General features: G+C 37.6%; 1 protein-coding gene and 1 pseudogene across 7 annotated transcripts in view; both read left to right on the top strand.

Annotated features, from left to right (window-relative positions):
• LOC100733029 (ATP-dependent RNA helicase DDX3Y-like) overlaps window positions 1-2,497 on the top strand; it is a 167,153-nt pseudogene extending 164,656 nt beyond the window's left edge.
• Window positions 2,498-22,637: 20,140 nt separating this feature from the next.
• The window catches only part of Epha7 (EPH receptor A7), a 157,397-nt gene continuing 155,571 nt past the window's right edge, over window positions 22,638-24,463 (top strand). For all 7 annotated transcript variants that reach the window (XM_063233254.1, XM_063233253.1, XM_063233252.1 and 4 more), the window contains exon 1: window positions 22,638-22,813. In XM_063233254.1, the coding sequence (XP_063089324.1) occupies window positions 22,717-22,813 (97 nt within the window). In that variant the 5' untranslated portion in view covers window positions 22,638-22,716. The remainder of the gene's footprint in view (window positions 22,814-24,463) is intronic.

Genomic DNA, 24,463 nt, shown 5'->3' with positions numbered 1-24,463 from the left:
GGTGTAATCAAGTTTAACTTCTTAAAAGTATGTGGAATGCATTGCTCTAGTCAAATGTAGATATGTTTACACATATATGTATGTATATCTACATATGTGTGCATATACAATAGTACATGACTTCTTCAGGGACACAGAGGTCTACGTAATAAGATAAAAGAATCTTGCTTCATCAAATTCTGGCAAGCAACTCAATAGGGTGCAACAGCTTCACACATACACACAAATATTCATGTGGTCTTTACATTTTAAACTACATAATGGGACACTACAGCCAACTCCTCTCCCCTAGCAATCTTTACTATGGGTGAAGGGAGAAATGCTGGGAAATATGTGTACGAGTTTTAATTCATTGCAACCTATGATATCCTGATTTTGTTCCCATCTACTCCTACGTCCTTCCAATTGTCTTTCACTAGTCATCTCCAAAAACATTCAAATAAAATAATACTCTCAGAAACAGGCTCCAACTAACATGCAGGGAAAATTAAAAGCAGAGTGAAAGTGTTACCAAGCAAGGGATCGCGGCCTCACACAACTTGAAACCAACAATACAGAGCACTATTTTTTGCAAAAAGGACCAGCTTTAAAGTAGGGCCATCAACAAGGAAATAGGAAATACCCAAATCTCTTTCTCCACTGGACAAGTAACAAAGAAAGTTAAATGCTCCAGGTAAGGAGCAATAGAGGACTATTTGGACGCAACCAGGAGTCCCCATAGGATAGTCCACATCTGATACACTGATTCAGGTGAAACTTGTGAATAATTCTGCTTTATCTTACAGCTGTTCATTGCATCCCTAACTTTCTGGCTAAGCCCCGGATGCCGTATGCTTGACACCTAGATTCTGCTGTTGGGAAATTTTTGGTTCCTCCAGTGTCTCTAAATCATTTAAATATGGCTTTAGGGTTCTGTGCTTGTGTTCTGAAAAATACCTTGAACAGATTTTAGAAACAAGGAAGCGGCTGTGTAGGTCAATTTAAGATCATTACAGTAATTTGTTAACTGCTCCAGGTCATGCTAAAACTAGCCGCAATTCTCAAATTCCTTGTATAGATGGTGGTGCTGATGTCTTGTATGCTGACGTGCTCTTCAGAGTAGGTGTATTACTGGTGTCACCCAGCTACTTTGAAAAGTTGTCAGAAGTCCAGTATTCATACGTGTTAATACCTGCAGTGAGATACCACAAGTTCTCGGTTCCTTCAGGGTGAGTCATGTGCTGGTGGGGAATATGGTCGTTGGCACAGACCTGCATTTTGCTGGTCTAGATACAAACTCTCCTGATCATCAGAGTGGAAGAGCAAGTACAGCACCCAAAAGGCATTGTGAACCTCCTCATTTAAAGAACAGAGAAGCAGATTTGAGGACCGTGGATGGAGAGACTATGATAGAGTTGGCAGTTTTGACAGAACTGCCTGGCAAACTTGAATGTAGTGGACATAGTCAGTGACATATCAGATTGACAGATCAGATGGAGATGACTGGTCAAATCACTTCCCCCAAGAGAATACTTAGAACAGGAGCTTTTCTTGGGAGGAAATATAGGGATTAACTTTGAGAAATAAGATGATATACCAATCGGAGAAACTTGCAATAACTGCCCTCCATATATTGAAAATTTCAGCGATGTTGAGATGGGAGAAATTGCCATGGAACACACTGAACTTACTTGTTATACTCACCCTGTTTGCTGGAACAAACACATGCAATTCCTGTTATCAAGGAAAATAAGAGATTTAATGGCTTGCACTCAAACAGGGTAGGGAAAAGCTGCAGCATGGCTACCAACCCTGAGTCAAATATATACAGATGGTCAAGAGAAGCTTAAAAATTACAAAGGGAAATGGGAGGTATGGATGTACCTAATATCCTGGGTGTCATCCCCAACAAGAGAATTGTCAGTGTAGATCTACAAGAAAGCTAGAAAATTTTCATACTGGCCTAGACTTTGCCCTTGTGTACCTCGTGGTGGTGTTGATATTAGCCAGAAGATTCGAGACTTAACAATATGGATGCAACTTACTAGAACCTACCCCAGAATGTTTGGTGGACATGAGAGGAAGAAGGAAAACTGGATTAGACTTCTTCAAATACTTGATATTGGGTGAAGCTGACAGAATGCTGGATATGAGATTTGAGCCTTAGATACAGCATATAACAAGATACTACGCCACCAAGATATTTGTCATACTGTGATGTTTAGTGCTGCCTTTCCTAAGGAGATACAGATGTTTGCTCATAGCTTCCAGGAAAAAACATATTTCTGGCTTTGCTTCTGAGAACATCACACAGAAAGTAGTTTGAGAGGAAGAGGTAGATAAATGGTCATTTCTGCTGGATGCCTTATGCACCACAGGGAAGGATTCCCTGACTTTCGTGTTTGTAGGTGCAGATTCACTGCAGAATTTCTTTAATTCCTTGTATAAGCCAATATATTTTCAACTAGTTCAAGATATGTTACTGTTACTTCCCAATATTACATGGGCAACAAATTGAAAAACTTACCAGAAAGTGAATCTTTATCTTCTGCTCTGCTCTTCCTTGGATACTGGAATCAAAGACATGGAAAGACTCGGATGTTGTGTTTCCCTGGCCATAAAGTTCATAAAATTCATAAAACCTATTTTTTCCTCTTCCACACATCCTTTAAATGCAGTAAATAATGAGATTCAATTCATAACTTTACAACTGGCATTTGTCTAACTTTTTCAGTTAACATAATTTTTGTATTTTTGTCTCCTTTTTGGTAATATACACTTAATCATGCAATTGGCTTTGATAAGGTCTTTAACAATTTTGGCCAAGTAAAACCCAGGACCACTCCTCTGTCTGATTCAGCCTCTCATTGTGCTTGATCTCTTGTCTGCATTTGGCAGAACTAAGCACATTATCTTTAAAGACATTCCCCTATTTTATTTGGGGTGCCACCCTGCTGTTCGCTCTCTCCCTATAGCTTTCTCTACTCCTTTACAATCTCTAAATTGAAACCCACGCGTGTCCTCTTCTGTATTTATATTCTTTCCTAATTTTACTTGATCCAGTTCTCTGTCCTTAAATACTGTATCACAAATGCGCATCTTTGCAACCTCTCCCTCAATCTCCAGATTTGTGTTTTCATTTACATACTTAGTTTCTCAATCTAATCAAATAACTTCTTCAATACTTGTATTCTCATGCTATATAATTCATTGTATTTGCAAATCCTGTTGGCTTTACTGCAGAATATTAGCTGAACTCCGAATGCTTCTGTATTCACTACTGCCACCCAGCTTCATGTCATCATTTCCTGACACTGAGACTTCTCCAAATAGTCCCTAATTGGTTTTCATATTCCCCTCATGTCTTTTTCTACACTAGCCAAAGTGATCATTTAAAATGTCAGTCACATTATATTCCAGACTTGGTACGGATGGTTCCTTAAACTTGAACAACCATTTTCTAGGTTTTATACAAATTGTCTCCATCTGTCTCTTTGTGGAAAATTCAGCATGAGCCCATTTACATTTATGGATATCATCAGTAGGTACTGGCTTGACTTTGCCATATTATGTCCCTGTTGTTGGTTTCCCACTTTCCTCCCTTGTTTAATTTCTTGCCCAGCCTGGTGGTTTCTTTCTGTTGTTGTTCTGGAGATTGTCGTCATTTTTAGTATGTCTAGTATGTCTTTCAATACTCTTTCTAAGATTGGTTTGGTACATATGAATTTCTTCACTTGTTATTTGTCATAGAAGTATCTTATTCCTCCTTTAAGTTTGAAAGATAGTTTTCCTGGGTACATCAGTCTGGGTTGAAAGTTTTTTTTTTTATGTTTTACCTCACTTCAAGCTCATCTTAACCCAAAGGTTTGTGCTGGGAAGTCTGCCTTGATTCTAATAGCCTTTCCTTGATAGGTGAGTTGTGTCTTTTCTCTTAACAGCTTTTGGTATTCTTTTTTTTTATGCTGTGTGTCTGGGATCTTGATTATAGTATGTCTGGGTGTAGATTTATGTTGGTTATGACTGTTTGGCATTCCATATGCCTCACTTATTTGTATGTTAGATTTTTTCCCCATGTTAGGGAAATTTTCTGCTATTACTTCTGTAAGCAGCTTAGTTATGTTGTTTGCATTGTCTCCTGCATCATCACTAATGCCTATTAGTTTTAAATTGTTTATCTTGGTGTCATCTTGAAGCTACTGGATTGTCTTTTCATGCTGCTTTTTTGTTTTTATAAATTCTTTTTCATGGTCACTAACTGCAACCCTGTCCTCAAGGTCTGAAATTCTATTCTCAGCTTCATTTAAATGGTTTTGCCAGCTTTCAGTAGAATTTTTTGTTTCTTGGATATCTCTTTGAATTTGTTTCATGGATTCTGTTTATTTTCTACATTGTTCATTCAAAGTTTCAATCCATTTCCCATGCTCCTGTATTTTTTATATCTATTTCTTCCCTAGCTATATTGAACAAATCCTTTACTAAAGTTATTATTTCTGTCTTTACATAAGACATTAATTCTAATTTGATTTCCTCTATAGCCTCATGGATTTGTTTCTTTACTTTATTTGCTATCTTTTCAGTGATTTCTGGTGTACGACTTTTAAAGTCCTCCATTTTGCTGTCACTTGTTCTTAATTCACCTGTCAAAAGAAGCAGGTTGACAGAATGGATCAAGAAACAAGACCCCACTATATGCTGTATACACGAAACACATCTGACTCAAAAAGAAACTCATTCACTAAAAGTCAAAGGATGGAAAACAGTATTCATCGCAACAAGAACCCAGAAAAAAAGCAAAAGAATATTGCAGACAAAGTGAACTTCAAACCTAAAAGGATTAAAAGAGATAAAGAAAGCCATTACATACTTGTAAGTGGAAAAATATAAGAGGAAGAACTAACAATTACAAATATATATGCAACTAATACAGAAGCACCCAGCCATGTAAGACAAACACTAATGGACATGAAAACCAAGTACACAAGAACACAATTGCAATAGGAGACCTTACACCCCACTGTCATGAAGAGATAGATCAATCTGACAAAAAGTCAACAAAGAAATGACAGAACTGAATCATATCTGTGAACATATGAACTTAGTGGATGTTTACACAGTGTTCCATCCAACCACATCAGAATACATATTCTTCTCAGCTGCACATGGGACATTCTCCCAAATAGACCATATATTATTCCATAAAACATTCTTAACTAACTGAAAAGATATTGAAATTATCCCATGCATAATATTTGACCATAATGCACTGAAATTGGAAATTAATGGCAAAAGAAATTTCAAAACCTGCATAAATACATGGAAATTAAATAACAACCTTCTGAACAACCAGTGGGTTACAGATGAAATTAAAGAAGAAATAAAACAATGCCTTCAATACAATAAAGATGCAGATACAACATACTATAAACTATGGGACTCAATGAAAGCAGTCCTAAGAGGAAAACATATAGCAGTAAATAGTCACATCAAGGAAATGGAAGAAACGCAAATAAATAACCTAATGCTACATTTCAAGTTCCTAGAAAATAAAGAGTAAGTCAAACCCAAAGCTCATAGAAGAGAGGAAATTATAAAGATTAGAGGAGAAATTAATGCAATTAAAACAAAACAAAACAAAACAAAAAAAAAGCCCGAAGAATTAACGAATCAAAGAGTTGGTTTTTTTGAGAGGTTAAACAAAATTGATAAACCTCTAGCTAATCTTATTAAGAAAAAGAAAAAAACCTCAAATCCATGCAATAATAACTGAAAAGAGGGGAATTACTACAGATCACAAGGAAATCCAAAAGATCAGGAATACCTACTTGAAAAAATCTACTCACAAAGGGTGGAAGACACAGAGGAAAGGGACAGATTTCTAGAAACATATGAACTACCAAGTTCAGTCAAGAAGATATAACAATTTTGAATAGCCCAATATCAGATACTGAAATAAAAAATGTGATTAAAAACTTACCAACAAAGAAAGCCTAGGTCCTGATGGATTCACGGCTGAATTCTACAAGAATTTAGAGAAGATTTAATGCCAACACTCCTTAAACTCTTTAATGAAATTGAAAAAAAAATCAGTCCTCCCTAAATCATTCTTGGAGGCACATATTACCCTGATACCAAAACCAGAGAAAGACTCAACCAAAAAGGAGAACTACAGACCAGTGTCACTAATGAACATTGATGCAAAGATTCTCAATAAAATGCTGGCAAATAGGATGCAGCAAATCATCAGAAAGATAATATGATAATATACCATGATCAGGTGGGATTTATTCCAGGAATGCAGGGATGGTTCAACATATGCAAGTCAATAAATACAATACACCACATCAACAGAACCAGAAATAAAATCACATGATCATCTCAATAGACACAGAAAAAGGTTTTGATAAAGTCCAACACCTCTTCAGGATAAAATCCCTACAGAAACTCAGAATAGATGGTATATACCTCAATCTCATAAAGGCCTTTTATGACAACGCAACAGTCAACATTATACCAAATGAACAAGAACTGAAAGCCTTCACTCTAAAATCAGGAACAAGAAAAGGATGTCCAGCATCACTACTCCTATTCAGTATAGTTCTAGAAATATTAGCCAGCGTAATCAGAGGAGGGGGAGAAATAAAAGGAATAAAAATAGGAAAAGAAGAAGTTAAATTAGCATTATTTTCAGACGACATGGTAGTCTATATAGAAGACCCCAAAAACTCCATTAAACGTCTACTAGAGGTAATAAACAAATTCAGCAGTGTTGCTGGATACAAAATCAACACTCAAAAATCAATAGCATTCCTGTACACAAACAAAATACTTACTGAGAGAGAAATTATGGAAATATCACCTTTCACAATAGCATCTAAAGAAATCAGATACTTAGGAATCAACCTAACCAAGAATGTAAAAGATCTACATGCTGAAAATTGTACTACTCTAAAAGAGGAGTTGAAGAGGGTATTAGAAAATAGAAGAATATTCTTTGTTTTTGGCTAGGAAGAACCAACATTGTGAAAATGGCCATACTCCCAAAACTGTTATACAGATTCAGTGCAATCCCAATCAAAATACCATCAACATACCTTACAGATCTAGAAAAAATATTCCTAAAATTCATCTGGAAACAGAAGAAACCTAGAATAGCAAAGGCAATTCTGGGCAACAAAGGCAAGACAGAACACATTTCAATTCCTTACTTGAAACTATACTACAAAGCCACAGTAATAAAATCAGCATGATACTGGCAAAGAAATAGACCTGAGGATCAGTGGAACAGATTAGAAGATACAAACACTACTACAAAGATACTCAGCCACCTTATACTTGACAAATAGGCTAAACATGTTCACTGGAAAAAAGCCTCTTTAATAAATGGTGCTGGAAAAAATTGGCTCTCCACATGCCAAAGACTGAATATAGACCCATGTCTATCATCATACACTAAAGTCAAAATGGGTCAAGGATCTAAATATTAAAACAGAAACACTAAGTCTATTGGAAGACAAAGTAGGTAAAAACCGTGGAGACATAGGGGTAGGGAGAGAATTCATGAACAAAATGCAAACTGCATGGGAAATAACTTCAAAGAATCAACAACTGGGATCTTATATTATTGAAAAGTTTTTCTACTTCAAAAGAAATCACCAACAAAGTGAAAATAAAACCCACAGAATGGGAAAGAATTTTAGCCAACAATTCCTCAGACAAAGGACTTATATACAGAACATATAAAGAATTGAAAAATATTAAGCCCCCCTAATTCAAAGACCCTCTCCAAAAATGGGCATCTGAAATGAACACACAGTTCTCAAATGAAAATATACAAATGGCAAATAGATATATGAAGAAATGCTCACTGTCACTGGTCATTCAAGAAATGCAAATTAAAACAGCACTGAAATTTCATCTTACTCTGGAAAGAATAGCTGCTATCAAGAAATCAACTTATAACAAATGTTGGTGAGGCTGCAGGGGAAAAGGAACACTGCTCCACTGTTGGTGGGAGTGTAGACTGGTGCAGCCACTATGGAAATCAGTATGGAGATTCCTCAGATTAGGATTGGAAGTTCCATTCAATCTAGCTATTCTCCTCCTGGGTATTTTCCCAGAAACACTAAAAAGGTCATATCACAGTGATATATGTGCACCTATGTTCATAGTAGTACAATTTGTGATAGCTGAATCTTGGAAACAATCAAAATGCCCATCAACCACAGAGTGGATAAAAAAGATGTGGTATTTTTATACAATGGAATACAATTCAGCTATAAAAAAGGATCATCTTGTACCCTTAACAATGAGTAATCTATCAACTAGCAATTCTATGATGATAATTTTTTTGAATTCAGTATTGTTATACCATTATTTTCTCTTTTTCTATTTCCTTTAATTTTCTTTTCTTTATTTGAAAAAAAGAGAACAATATGCAATATGCAATATTGTTAAATTTCTTTCATTCTGTTTTGAAGACCTGTATTGTTAATGTTTTGAGTCCACTGTTGTTGTTTATGCCTTTTGCTTTTTGTTTTTATTTTCTGACTTTTCTCTTTTTTAAATAAAAAATTAAAAAAGGAAAGAAAACTTGAAAGAATATCAATTTTTAAGAAAAAACTTTTCTTACTCTTTGATTCAAAGTAGTCTTCTACTCCAGTTTGTCATACTGCCAACATTTATTAGCTCCCAAACCCTCTCTGAGTTTAAGTCATCTTATTTTTTTCACAGTTCTTCCTCCTGCTCAATTTAAGTTTCATGAAGACAAGAATTATAAGCTCATTGTTAGATTCCCAGCATTGTAACTGCTGGGAACAATTCACAAAAACTGGTTCACTCATGCATCACTGAACAGAATATTAAATGGCCCGGCTCTTTTGAGAAAGAATATTGTAGTTGCCTTTTCTTACAAAACTGAAGTCGTGTTTATCATATGATCCAGCAACTGCACTCTTGGGCTTTATCCCAAAGAAATGAAAACAATATGATGATACAAAAACCTGTATATGAACTTTTAGAGCAACTCCTTTTGCATAATAATAGTCAGAATATGGAAATAATATAAATGTCCACCAGTGAGTAAGTGGACAAATAAACCATAAACACACAATGAAATGTTACTATTCAACAAGAAAAATGAACTACTCATGTGTTCAACAGATTGGATTAACCTGAAGGAGGTGATGCAAAATCAAAACAGTCTCAAAAGGTCCTGTAGTATGTGATGGATTTTGATCCATTTTCGTACTGTGAGCCCCAAATCTGAAGTTTCAGATTGTATTAGGATAGCATTCTTGAAATAACAAAATACTAGATACAGAAGAGAAACTAATGGTTGTTACAGGTTAGGAATGTTGGAAAGAGAAGTTGGTATCACAAAAAGAGGTGCCATGAGAGTTCTAAGGTGATGAAGAAATTCTGCGTTTTGATTGTGACAGCAACTGTACTAATCTACACCTGGGAAGAACTTAGTATACATGCAGACACACACACACACACACACACACACACACACACGTACAGATAAACACACCAGCGTGTGCAAAACTGATGGTATTTGAGCATTCTCTGTGGGTTGTATAAATGTCAATTTGTGAATTTCACAGCTTGGATTCTGCACAATAATTTTGCAAGATGTTAACCGTAAAGGAAATACAATGCCTGGGTACACTCCCTATCCACATCTATTTCTTACAATTTCTTTGATTTTGAAATTCGTTTTTCTTGTTTATTAGTACATGCGTGTAATGCATGCAGTTTATGACCGTCTTAGGGAGTGATTATGTGTGTTCATGAAGGCTTGTTTCTTTTTTATCAATCCACTCCTCTCCCTCGATTCCTCAGTCACCTGCTTCGTACTTGTTGATACTGTTGGTCTTAGCACTTGTTATGACTTATAATATTTGCATTGATTAGGGCTATTAGGTTCCTGCACATGACATTCTTTATTCCTCTCATTTCCTCTTCCCTTTTTCTTTGCCCGTCTTTTCCCCTTATATCATTTTCTAATTGTGCAAAATCTGTGTCCTTATCTCTTTCTATTCATCTTCTTCATTTTCTTTACTTCTAGTTTGCCTCCCTCAAGTGAAGGATATCACATCGTATTCATGCTTGTGTGTCATTTATTTCACTAGTACTAAGTATTCACAGATCCTTCAACATAAAAGTTTCACAAATGCTTTCAGAATCTGACATTAAAAAATAATAACTCTTGAACGCAGACCTCACCGTAGGCAGGTTAAATTAGAGTCCAAGAGTGAGATTCAGTTAGGAGCATGGAAAGTAATCTCAATTAATACTGGTGCATGCTTAGGACTGAGACCTCGGGTGCCACAGCAGGGCTTTCGTGGTGTAAGCTTTGTTTTAGAAGCTTCAATATCATTTGGAAAACAGTTGGTTAAACAAATTTTCAGGCCCAACCTTAGATGTCAATTAATTTTACAAAACTTTTAGGTCATTCTTGTGTGCTGTCCAGTAGAATAAAAATTACCCACACATACTATTGATCACTTGAATTATGGTGAACAATACATGTTAAATGATATGTTTAAATAGGCATTAAAATAAAATTCATGTATTTACTTTTTAATGTGCCACTATGCTGCCTGTTGGAGAGTGCTCCCAAAGAGCATTTTCCCCCAGTTCTGATTATGTCCATACTTCACCCAGATTAAAAAAATAAATAAATAAAATTGTTGGCAATGTTGCCTTTTGTTAATAATTTTAAAAATTTCCTAGATGATACTAAAATTCTTTCAAGTGCATCAATTATTCATTTAAAATTCAGTTCTCAATATTTTTCAATCAGAATTGTTTTAACTATAGGATTTAAGAAACTGTCCCAGAGCAAATTTTGTGCCTGCCAATGACAATTTTTCTAAATTAATTTACTAAGCATTTATGATGAGAATTTAGCCAGCCTGAATTAACATAATTCTGCTTATTTCCCTAATAATTATCTTCTGTTTTAATATTTATGTTATATATTAGCTATTTTATATATTGAATTTTATATATTTTGAACTTTGTTTTAAATTTTATATATTAGCTATTTCAGTAATCTGCAAAGATCTGAATTGCTATTTAAAATAGAATTGCCAAAAATCTTTTCTGCAGATAGTCCAGATTGGAGGAAATGTCTTTATAGCACATTTCTCCAGAAGTTACCTTATAAGCCTCAAAGTAAATCACATCATCCACCAAGTAACTCATATGCATTTAAGTAGCAATGTAGGCACCAGGAAAGCAAAATTTTAAAATCCTTTGTCCTTACAAGTCCTACATTTAAGTTTTGTGAGACAATATACAAGGCAAGTAATGATATTGTGTGTTAAATAACTAATAAAATTTATGGGAAAAAAATAAGAGATGACTACATAAAATCCTTCCAGGAAGAGATGACCGAAAAGACCTGAGTGCTTGAATAGAAAGCAAAAGAGTGACCGTGGCGTTGATAATCCTGAAAGACCATAATCCCAAATGCCAAAATCCTGATAGGTCAAAATCCTTACAGTCTAAAATCTCTAAAGTCTAAAATCCCCCGATCACAGTCCTAAAAGATTAAAATTCCAAATGCTGAAACATTGGAAACTGAAGTGCCAAAAATGTGTTCTTACTTTAAAAAGGATTATGTAAAAGGAAGAGGAAGCTAAACTCTGAGGACAGAATTAGATGTTTTCACCTGTATGCAAAGAAGTTACACCGCGTTAGGAAAAATAAATACTCAGAGGCCTGTAGTGTGTTACTTTCCTTTATCTGTGAGGATTTTTTTTTTTTTTCAGAAGAGATTAGAGTGTAAATCTGACTGTATTGGGTAGGGAAGATCTGTCAAAAATGAATGTGAACATGTTTTCTGAGGTGAGCCATGCCATAAAAGAAAAACAAAAACCCACCTGTTTACCATGATGAATGCTTCACAATACAGTTAGTGGTCACGCAAGTTGGCCAGGTCTTCTGCACCAGCTTTGGGTAATTGCCCACAGTGTCCTTGTAATGTACTTTTTTACACTGGAGTTTTATTTTAGTTCCCCCAACATTATTTTAAAGTATCACTTTTCTGTATAGATTTCATTATGTACATTTCCTATACTAGAGATATGAGTTAGACTTTGAGGGGCTCTGATTCACCTTTAATGTGGCTTATAATTTATGCTGTGAAAGTGTTTTGCCTCAATGTTAGCTTCGTGTCAGCATTGTGCACATACATACAGATGTTGACGCTTCCTTAGTGAATGAAGAGGTCTGTGTTCTGTACATTTGCATTTGTGAAAAATAAAATTTCTCAAGAGCGATCTCTGGGCAACTGCATATGTAGTGGTGACTCTACAGTTTTTGATGGATACATCAAGGATTTTGACAAATCCTTGGTGGCCTGCCACAATATTTCAGATGATCAGGGCTATAAAGTTGTATAAAAACAATTATCAAGCAGAGTGATATGAATTTACATGTTTATATTTTTTTTTTACCTATTTTCTTTATGAATACCATTTTTTCACTCTTAACTGTTATACCTGTGATACTGGAACTGCCTTACTATCGTTTAGTGTTTATGCTTGCAAAACATTGTTCTCATTTTCTGTTTTATTTTGTAAAGTGCCTTATGAAGTGCTCTGTCATAATTCTATGTTCCCAAGCAAATAACTTGTTTAGAACAAAAGTAAATGACTTGTAGAGATGTTTTAAAGTTAATTACTCTAAAATTTCATTCTGGGGTTTTAATTCTGGATGATTTTAGAATTTAGGGATTTTCTTATTGCAAGATTTCTACACACATTCAGGATTATGAAGTTCTGGATTGTGTTTTTGAGACTATAGGTCAAGCCTAGGGAATGATTCCTGTGTCTGGAGGAATTATATTCCTAGTAGAGAGAGTTCAAATGTCCTGAGGTGGAAGTGCGGCTAGCCTTTTACTGAACGTGTAATCAGAAAAGGTGGCAGTGAGGAAATGGGTGCAGGAGGACGGATGACAGTTCAGTGCGACAGGCTGAGCTGCGGCTAAGCCTGATTTTCACTGTGCGGCCACTGGAGAGCTTCAGCGCAGAATCTGACACAGATTTTCACAGGGTGACTCTGGCTGGATGAGCAATGTCTCTGGCACAGCGCAGTTAACAGTCCTGCCCACCATCTAGGAGACAACGTATTTTACATTTAAATACTTAAATTTCTAATGTATGAAAGTAGTTCTTTAAAAGTTTGGCTAGCAGCCTATTACAAAATGAGGCCTGCCAACATGAGTTTGCATGATCTAGAAGTGAGTCTCTTGAGTTCTGACGCAGGTAAGCAAATTCTTCCCTTAAAGTCTCAGGTCAGGGCCAGCAGTCCAGAAGGACCTTCAATTGCAATCTTGCAGAGGAGCCTGGGTCAGAGCACTCAGATAAGTTGCACTGGATTCCTGCTCTGCAGAAACTTGAGATTCTAAACTTTGATTCTAATTTTTGATTTCTAATTTTTGTGCTAGTTTGTTATGCATAACTGATAAAAGGACTTTAATAAGTTTTTGTGTCTTATTATCCAAATGACTGTTTAAAATGCTTAAGGTATTTCCTATTTGTTACTGGCTCTCTAAACTTTACCCACATTCCTGTTTGTGTGTCTGGCTATTATTAGCATTCTAAAATTCCAGCTATAAACACTCTCCTTAGTTTTATTTATTTCTCTGATTTATTGCTGTACATGAGCACCTATCTCGTTTATATTACAGCATCTGTTAACTGTATATATTTTAGCCATGTACAAAAGTATTTTTTATTTCACAAGGAAGAGCAATTTATTGTTTTGCGTAGCAGCACCTATCCAATAGCTAGAAAGCAGAATATATTTGAAAAGTTAATAAACTAAGGGAAGGAAGGAATACAATTGAGACTAAGGGAAGAATGAAGAAAGAAAAGAAGGAGGAAAGCAATGGCTTAACTATAAAACCATATGTTGTTATTCTAGTACAGATAATACAATATGATGAGCTAAAAGGCTAAGAATAACGAATTCTTCAGGAGTTAAAGATGGGGTAGAAACACCACAGACCAACTGCAGAAGAACAGGGTTAGAGCTGGAATAATATATATGGAATGACACATATGGGAAATGATGTGTCCTTTGCTATAAGTGATGGACACTTCTGTAGGTGACAGACACATCTGTAGGTGATGAGCCTACTGTGCCGTGTAGAATAAATGGTAGGTGATTATATTTTATAATAAACAGTTTTGTTACATGCTGGTGTGGGTCCTTGTCCACAAGGATAGAAATCATAATGCCGATTAATTCTAGCATAAATATAAGTTTATTATAGGAAAGAAACAAAGCTTACTCCCACCCAGGCAACCCCAGGAAAGAGACAACAAAGTTGAGTACACTGAAGACATAGTACTAATTCCTCAGCATCGCACCTAACGAAGGATCTAGCTCACTTTTATGGGGTCCCAAAGGTATGTCACTAATTATTCATGTTATTCTCTCAAGATGGATAGAGTGGAGTTTAGTTGCTATGCAGGCAGGAACTTGCACACTGATCAAAATACGCTTAGAAATGTAAAGTGGCCCTGCACTATTTGTTAGGGAAATGCATTATAATGAAGGTTACTTCTGTCAGATCCATTGCCAGGTGCTCACCCAGTCTGCGTGTGGGTCCTGCTTCCTCATCTTGCGGACTACAGCAGCTTGCTCACTTGATGAACAGACCAACCTGCTTTCCATCACCCACTGCCAAATGCTTCGGCTGCAAGCTTACCTTCTCCCCAGCTGCCATCACGTAGATGCCCTGCCATTCTCTTCCTGGCTCATTTGGATAGAAAAAAAGTTGTACCACATGTCAATAGCTGCCTTCAGACAAATTAGAAAAATATTGTAGTAATTGCCTAATAGATAAGAAGCAAAGGCCAGCACTGAAAAGCAGTTAACACACAAGCAGGTGGCAGGTGGTCTGCACCAACTTGGTAGATCAGCAAGCAGCAAGCCCTAAGGCACAGGAGTAAGGTCTGGATTGGGATCCCATAAATCAATAGAGAAGTTTACCTGCAAGATTTATGCAGTGGGCTTAAGCCAGGAGTTTGAATACCAAATTTAGGAAGTAGAGTATAGAAACTTTGTTTCAAGAAAGAAACAATGAGAGCCCAGTGTGGTGGCACACACCTATAATTCCAGCACTTGGGAGGCTGAGGCAGGAGGGCCATTATAGTTTACAAGAAACTTGGTCTACAAAGTGCTTGAAAGACCCTGTATAGTGAGACCCTGTTGCATAAGAAAGAAAGAAAGAAAGAAAGAAAGAAAGAAAGAAAAAGAAAGAAAAGCAACAATGGTTTTTTGAGTATGTAATTCATGCTTCTTGGAATGCTACCCTCCAAAGTCTAAATTTATTTTAGGTAGGAGTAAGATAGAGACTATTAGGTTTCCACAGGGTAGAGAGAACTATGTGAGATCTGTGAGTCAATTAGGAGTAAGTGGGTATTTCTACATCTATCTTTGTGATTCCTAACAGCCATTGTCAAGTAAATAATTATGACATGATAAAACTTACTTTTAAATTTGAGATGAGCATGTTATCATAGTGAATCTTGAAACAATTTATATTTTGAATTGGATGTATTACCAGAGAATATATTTCATGAAATCTATAAAATATAAAAAAGTAAGATGTTACAATTTTATACCCATACAAAATAAGCACTACAATATTCAGATTTCAACAGTAACTTTAATTACCTTTATGCAATATATGTTCAATAGCAAACCTTATATAAAACATACTTCATCTGATTTAAAAGTAAAATTTTATATCAAATAATTAAAAACTAAAATGGCTCAATATAGAATGTTTTTAAACAATCACATTTTGAAATATTTGAATAGGCAGAACCCAGACACTGGTTCTAAGTGTGTCTTATCGTTCAGTTTCCTTCTCTAGTGTTTTGTAGCTTTGAGGACTAGTATAACTCAATCATATCAGTTAGTTATGTAAAACAGATGTCACTGCCATTGATCTAATAATTGTGACGCAGTGAACTTTCCAAAATGCATCTGAAAACATGCGCTGTTCAAACCTGGAAAATAATTGCTCTTCTCAAAAGCTAAATTCAAGTCTATGCAAATATAGTATAGATTGTTAAAGACAGAAATATGATCGCACAGAAAAATTAAATTCTAGTTGATATCTGAAAAAATTATCCTATGAGGCATTGTTCTTTATTGGAATGCAAGATAATTTCTCCTTACACCGTATTTGTGCGGTCAATAATGTTTTTTACAGTCATAATGTATCCTTAAATGAGGCAACTTTCTGCCAGGTTTGTCATGGCTTTTAAGTTTTACAGACTTAGCCTCTACAACCTGCCCATTAAAAGACTTATACCAGTGACAAGCAGATATTAAAATACTTAATTAAACTAAGACTGACCTGAGTCATTTCTTCAATCTAAAATCAACTAGAGAATATGCCACATTAATTCTTTAGCTTTATCTGCAACAAGGCTACTATGAAAATGAGCAAAAATAATAACCTCTTAGAATCAGAGACAGTAAGAATTGTCATGAGATTTTCTCTGTGGCCTGAGGGCGAGAGAGGAAAACAATTTTAGGCAAGCCAAATGACAAAATCCTGATTGTGCATTAAACCAGTTTACAGTTTATGGTCAGTAGCGTGATTATGTAGGTATTATTTATCACTGTCGATCCGGTCAGAATCAAACAACGCCGAGGAAAACTGATTGGTTATTTATTTCCTGCAAGTATATGATCTGTTTCCTGTTTCTAAAAGAAAATAAGAATTACAAAGGCAACTTGATGGGAGTTGAGTCTGTTTCCATACTGGGTTATCCTTCATTCCTCTGTGTTTACTCCTACAATAAACACTTGAAGCCCTATTTTGAATTGACGTTTTGGTCAGTATTCTCTGTTTTAGAATATTATATTTTTTTAACATTATGAATTTATAATCAGTTTGACTCATTAGAAAACATGCAATTACTCTTTTTTTGTGAAAAGGTAGAGAAAGTCTAGCACCTCCCTTGTGAGATTTTTTTCTTCTCCTTAATTGTCCAAGAATGCTTGGGAACATAGTCCAAAGGGACCAGATTACATCCACATTATTATAATGCTCAGGCTACTACAGATTCCATTTTCATCACTGCTGTACTGATAATGTTTGAAAATCGCCTTCACCTATAGTACCGTAGTGACATCTTGCTCTGTAGATCCCTCCCGGCTATATGGCCCTCCACATTTCCGTTCAGAAGCTCAGCTCCTTAGTTCTTATATACATAACAGGCTCACACACAACAGCTGGGTTGCCAGGTTTCACAGGGCTTTGAGTCTTAGGCACATGCTTTCTTCCAACAAGTCTTAAATTCAGAATTGACTTTGCCTCACCATCAGCATTACTTTTAGGTACTAGGGGTCACTTTCTATCTCAACCCAGTCTTGTGGAGCTTCTCTTGTTGTTGATACTACAGTAGGTTGGGGTGGAGTCCTCTCCTCCTAAGAAGGTCCTTGTTTCTTATGCAAATTTGCCTCCTTTCTTTCTTTATAGGGAACAACTGCAGGGCAAGTAAAGAGGATTATATGGACCATTTTCTGCAGTGTATAGACTGCTCTGTGGAGATAGCTCCAAGAGTATTACAACCTCACACTGAGGGGACACCTTTTATGTATTTCCCCATAACTTTTTTCTTGGTGGGGGGCATGTTGGTTACCGGGGACCAAACTCAGGACTTCTCTCTTAGCAGACAGGTGTTTGAACCACTGAGCTAAATCCCTGGCCATAACATTCTTTCTTCAGAAAGGTCTGAGAAAATAGGTCTGTTGTTTAGACCTGTTCTTAGGACTCTCCTAGATGAATTTTGACACTTTTTTGCAATATCAACCATAGCAGGTTAGGATGTAAAGTATACTCTAAAATACTTTTTCAAAGTAGGGAGTTGGAAGAGTCCTAAGAACTCTAGATCAGCTGAAAAACTCAGTTCCCGTGTAAACTCTACTCCAGCCTGGCTCCATGTCCAAGGTGAAAGAATTTAGGGTACTTAGGCAGAGATTAAGAAAGAGATTTTCTGGAGTCTAATTGGAGTTTCAGAGCTCTTTAGATGTTTACCTAAACAACTGGAGAAAGTTTTTTTGAAATATATTCTACCAACAGAGGTGCCCTTGGAAGTACTGGATTAATTTGGCTTCTGTAAAATGAAGTAGTTTTATTTATACATATATATTTTTTCTTGCAAAGGCTTTAGTGAATAGGCATAGAGAGGATAAGAAACAAACATATCACTTAGATACATATCATATGCATAATATATGTGTGTATAAATATACACCCATATAATTTCATAATGAGCTCATTCTTATTCAATGAGGGCATGATTGGCCAGATCACCTAGAGGTCCCGGTGCCCCCTGGTGGTCACTGCCTAATCACAGATCTTGACATCTAAAAATCCACTGGATGGAAAGAAAGCTAAAATATTGCATGTTGAGAAAACATGAAAGCATGAAGAAGAAATTTGCATATTTTAAGCCATGTCCTTTCACTAGTATTGATGATTATGGCAAAATGAGGGTAAGTTTTGGAAAGAAAGAACTTTTCAGGTAAAATCAAATCTTAAAAAATTCTTAAAATTATTTCAAATATCATATGCTACATTTTCCTGTACATATTTGGTTCTCTTAATAATACTGTAATGAAGGTTATTTGATTTAATGTTTTTTAATATTTTATATGATTAGAATATTTTCATGAAGGAGAAATATTCAAGTAAATGCTTACAATTTAAATATAAATTATATTTTATTTGCTGTCTTAGTAACTCAATAACTGCAGTTGAAGAGTTATTTAATTCTATAATTCTGAACTTTGCCCAATATCAAACCTTATAAAAGCCAGTGAAATTTCCAAAAGGAACAAAATACAGTCATATCTTTTGATTCGATTCTTGACCTCTCATTTTATGCACTGTCAAAAAACCCAAAGCTGAGGAAAATAAGTGAATTATTATGTCTTTTTTGAGTTTTTCCTGTGTACAATTTTACATATGACTGACAATAAATATTTTATAGACAGTACATAAATCATGCTAATATAAATATTTAAATGGTTTTCCTACACAATGGAAATGTTTACATTTTAACAGAAATCACAAGTAGAAAATCCAGTTTTCTGTAACATCTATTAACTGAGACATAAAGTTTCTTTTATTTTTACAGTAGGTTTTTTCTATACAGTACCTTTTCTAATTCAGTTTATATTACACTTTTTCTATGATGAACTTACATTTTCATATTGACCAGCTATAAATGCAGTTAGACAGTAAATGCCTAAATAGTAGGTTCAGAATCAGCTCTTTGATTTTGTTATGGTTATTGTTTTTAACCATTTAGTGTGACACAGCCTTGGATTTGTAACATGCTGAATTCTCCAGTTATTTCTTTAGCCTCTTAAGGCTTGTAGGGTTCCATTAGTAGATGCACACACTCACACACACACACATATATACCAACATGCACATATACATATACCCACACCAGAGTTTTATTGAAAATTCATAGAATTTACTCTTGAAGTTATTATAGTTTACTCCTAAATAACTATTTATCTCTTCAAATCAGAAGATATTTCCCAGAAGTAAATCTTGGTGCAAATTCATTTGGGATGAATTTGCACATTTATTTTTATGTATGTACAATTGAGTGTGATTATATAGGTACAGTAACATCAAGGGAATAAAAGCTGGGTGTGTCTTCCTTGCACATAAAGACAAGCAGGCATTTTTCATCTTTCCACTATACTTTTGTCACAGATGTTTTGAAAGTTTTATAAGTAGAAATGTTAAGTTTTAGTACCTTTTCCTACTTATTTAAAATTTGGTAATGGCAAGTAGAATACTCTATCAACTGTGCAATACAAACAAAACATAAAAACTAAAAAAATAGTTTTCAGAATTCCTTCTTTGGGGCATATGTAGTGATTTACACATTTCATATTGCTCAGGAAAAGAGTTCTTTTTAAGTTCATTTTACATATTTATATTTAAATTTTTTTTTCTAGAAATAGTATGTGTAATCATAGATATCAAAGTAAAATGAATTAGCTTAAGAATGATGTGAGCAAATTCATTATTTTGTTATTTTAAAATGTGAAAGGTTGGTGCTGCCAATCTTTTCATTTCAGTGATTGTGCAGACCTAAGTTTATCTGCTTCACTGTTTGTAAAATGTAGTCTAATGTGAATTTATATATTAAAACATGCTGTATATAGAAGGAATGAATTCTTCGTAACTGTCGTCTATTTTTATTTAAATGCAAGGACTTCACTAAGTACAAGATCAAAGAAAATGGTAAGTCTAAAACTGAGTATTAATTGTGCAGTACTGCAGGGACAACTGTCAGCAGCATAGCACATGTACAGTTAACATGAAGCTTTTTGCCTCCAAAAACAAAAGTTAGTATGTACATGCCCCAGTGTCTGACAGAGATGGACACAAAAAAGGGACTCTATATACTACCTACACCCATCAGAGAAGAGCCGGATGTAACATCTTTGGTTTCCTGATTTTCATGAAAAAGTATTTGTATTCACATCACTGACTATCAGTCAGTCAATAGATGAAAGGAATATTTTAAACTTTAAAGGCAAAATTGGTGTCATTCTAGGAAGTGGAGATGAGCCCCAAGGGAAAATGTTAAAATCCTGGAGACTTTATTTTGACTACTAAAAGTCCTTTAATATGTGTGTTTGTGGTGTAGTGAGTTTTAATGCTTGTATGTAGAAATTTATATTTTTAAGTCTAATGATTTAGCATATGTTTTATCCTTATAGCTATTTAGTAAATAATGCTTCTTTTTCTCTAAACAAGTGTGCTCTGCATGTATTGTTCTGTTCTTTTCAAGATTAATCTATTAAGCAGTTTACATTTTCTATTCTCTCTTTAAAGAGCAATTAGATGCTGTTAGATTAGTTTCTAAAATATTTTATAGGCATATTGGCCAGAAAACTATGAAATCAAAGGGGTTAGAGGAGAAATTTAATTTCTTTCTTCCGTGTAATTACGTTAAGTAAATAGTCATTTACCATAAAATAAAAATATCGGGCTTTGTCATGTCTGAGAAGTCTTTATTATAAATACCAGAAAGAACTCAATTTACTTTATATTTCTAGATAGGTCAGATGAGAACAGTCTGAAGTCTTAGGAAAGACACATTTTGCGTCTACTAGAAATAAAGGCAAATTATGAATGACAGATTTTTTTAAAGGAAAAAGTATAGAATAAGAAGAAAAAAAGATGTTCATCTTAAACATGTGACCCAGTCACTCTGAGTGACCTTTGAAATAGATTATTTGGCAATTACGGTTTTAAGTTATTTCTCCTATATTACCCACCTCTCGAATGCAAAATGTCCAAAACTGCCTAACAAAAAATATCTTTCTCTATGCAGTTATTCTTTCTGTCTAGGTTGGGTGAATTCAATGGAAATGTTGGTTCCATCTTTATTTTCAATTTCTTTTGAAGAATAATCATGGACTCCTGAAAATAGTAAATATTTTGAAAAAGGAAAGGTCTTGTTTTATGAATTTAATAGTTTAGGCTTTCTTCAAAATTGAGTAATTTATGCAGCGAAATGGGAAATGAATGAAAGAGGGCAATCCAAGAAAACACCCAGGAAAAGATAAACACACTAGAAAATCAATACAGAACCTGGTGAAGAAGGTTCCCTCCTAACTTCCCAGCTCAGTGAACAAACTGTTCTGCAAGGCTAGGACGAGGTGCAGGAGAGCATTAAACAAAAGACTTCCTTTGTGCCCTGCCTTTTTTCTGTTTCTTTAGCCAAAGATTGTTGCAAACTCCTGAAAACAGTGTTTAAAAATAATACTTTTGGTCACTCTTAATATTTCTGGGGTTGTATAGAACAATGTCCAAAGATGACTTTCTTTGGGAAAGAAAAAAAAAAAAAAAGTGGAAACTTTTCTAAAGAGGCCAAAACAGAGTTAAGCGACAACCCGGAGACAGTGGCAACAAAAAAGTAAAATACTTTACAGGCGCAACTCATTTCACCGTCCCGGTTCCGCGTTTGGTAGCCGAGCCGGCGTGCTTCGCGGCAGGTTTCTAAAACACAGCCAGGAGCACAGCTATGAACGGGAATGCAAGTTGCAAGCATTACTCCCGGATTCATTCCGCCTCACAAAAGCTGCTGCTGGGAAAAGCAGAGCGAGCCCATCCGCACGCCCTCGCCGGCGTGCCCGGCCTCCCGCTCGGTGCTTCAGCCGAGCCGGCGGCTGCGAACCTGGGGGGAATCCTGGACCCGCAACCTGACTCCGGCCCGCGCTCATTGGCTCCCGCTCCCAGCCCCGCCCCCGAGGCTGGGGCGGCCGCTTCCCCGGGACCCGCCTCCCGGGCCTGGGAATCACCGTCTGGCAGGCCGGAGGTGCCTGCCACTCAACCTGAGTGGCAGAGGCACTGGGCTTGGAGCCCCGCCCCGCCCCCTAATTGATATTATTGGAGTGTGGAGCAAGCGGCCGGTCTGCAGTCGGAGACTTGCAGGCAGCAAACACGGTGCGAGCGAACAGGAGGGGGTAAGAAACATAAAACAGCGAAACGTGGAGCAGCCGGCCTGGGACTCAGAAGGGAAATTGATGCAAGGAGCGCAATAATAATAATAGAAACCCACTTCGGAGCAAACAGCATTGAAAACGCTGCGACTCAAGAGAATTTAAACCTAAAAAAAAAGAAAGAAAAAAAAAAAAAAAAACACCTCATGCACCATGGTTTTTCAAACTCGGTACCCTTCATGGATTATTTTATGCTACATCTGGCTGCTCCGCTTTGCACACACCGGGGAGGCGCAGGCTGCAAAGGAAGGTAAGGCGATGAGAAGGCAAAGTTTGTTCTGACTGTTTATTTAGCTGTCTACCTGCACGAGCCGGCTAGTCCGCGGCGCCCCTGGCCGCGCCTCCGGCACCGGCCGACCCTCCCCCGCCGGCTCCCCGCCCCCTCCCGCTCCCGGACCGGCAGCCCGCGCCTCCGCAACCTGCGCCCGGGGCCGTGCGCCCGGCGGGAGCGAGCGCGTTCCGAGCGCCGGCGGTCCGGAGGGCCGGGTCGGCGCTGCTCGGCGCTGGCCGGAGGCGGCGCGGGCGGCCACGGCTCCTCTGGGAGCCGAGCCTCTCTGCCTCCTCTCGTGCTCGCCTCCCTCGGGAGCGGCGGCCAGAGTTGGTCGGAGACCGGGGACTGCCGCGCTCGCCTGCCCGCCGGCCCTCCAGCGAGCGGCGGGAGCCGGATTCGCCCCCGGGGGCCGAGACTTGTGTGGGCTCGGAGCCCTGGTTACTAATGAAGTGCTCACTGCGTCGGTCGGAGGGGCGGCGCGGGCCTGGCGGGCGCTCGGCCGCCGGCGCGGAACAATAACGCCGCCGAGGTGCAGCCCGCGCCCCGGGGGGTTCCCGCTCTGCGCGCGGAGCCGGCAGTCCCGGGCAGCAGCCGCCCGCGAGCTCCGCCGGGGGAAGGAGGCAGAGGGTGGGCTGGGGCCGGGCGGTTTGTAATGAGATGTCGCCTAAGGGTGAGAAGTCTCCAATCACTGGGCTCGCAACCCGTAGTTGAGGAGTCGGAGTGGTCAAACGTTCCCAAAGACCTACACTCTGAGGGCTGGTCCTGGTTGCAGAGAGCAGGATTCATTTGGCCAGTTACATACGTCCGTGCATGGTTATTATTGTTTTTCCTACGTCTCCTTTGAACCACTGACAAAAGGTAAAATACCTTTTGGTGCCTGTAGTTGGAGCTGGGGAAAAATAAATCCTGTCAATGAAGTGTCTTGCTTTTGAGCAGTGTCACAACCCGCCCCGCCCCCACCCTACAGGCTTTATATCTACGTTAATTTTCCTGTCTTTTGAAAGCAGAGTACAAGTAATTCTGTTTAATGAGGTGTACAGTGGAGAATTTGTTAGATTTGGTAATGGTCATGGTGGTAATGAAGGAGGGACGTAGGCATGGATCCTCGCTTCATCTATTCCTGGAAACTTGATTTGGTGTTGCCTTTCTCCATTCTCTCCTTGCACTCTGCCACCCAATCCTATGTTCTGCTCTTTCGAGCAGCCTGATCTCTGACTCCAGTTTGCACGTCTGCAATCTGCGTTGACGCTGAACCCATTCTGAGCGAGCCATGCTTCTGAGCTGAGGGCTACGTGTTTGCAGATGGACAAATCTCTGCTAAAAACGCATACCGATACGCACACACCGAAGAAACACATTTGACCCTCCTGACACTGGCGATTAGAAACAGCTCTGCCTCCCCGCCCTGATTACTCGGGAATAGCGGGACCCAAGGAAAAGTTTGCGCCGCCGCGGCGAAGCGGAGTGCACGAGCACACGCAGACTGGGGCAGGAGTTTGAGCTATAAATAACTGCACACTAGGGGGAGAGGTTCCCGCAGCACTCGCCTCCCAGTGCGAGCTACAGGAGAAGATTCTGACTGCACGAGTCCGAGTTCTTTAAACGCAGAAGTGGGGTGCGGTGAAAGGT

The sequence above is a fragment of the Cavia porcellus genome, unplaced genomic scaffold, assembly GCF_034190915.1.
Source record: "Cavia porcellus strain 051 isolate PalLab524CR breed Dunkin Hartley unplaced genomic scaffold, mCavPor4.1 scaffold_22, whole genome shotgun sequence".
In the NCBI taxonomy this organism is placed as follows: domain Eukaryota; kingdom Metazoa; phylum Chordata; class Mammalia; order Rodentia; family Caviidae; genus Cavia; species Cavia porcellus.
The sequence above is the reverse complement of the archived record's forward strand: the minus strand, read 5'-3'. Positions and strand labels throughout refer to the sequence as shown.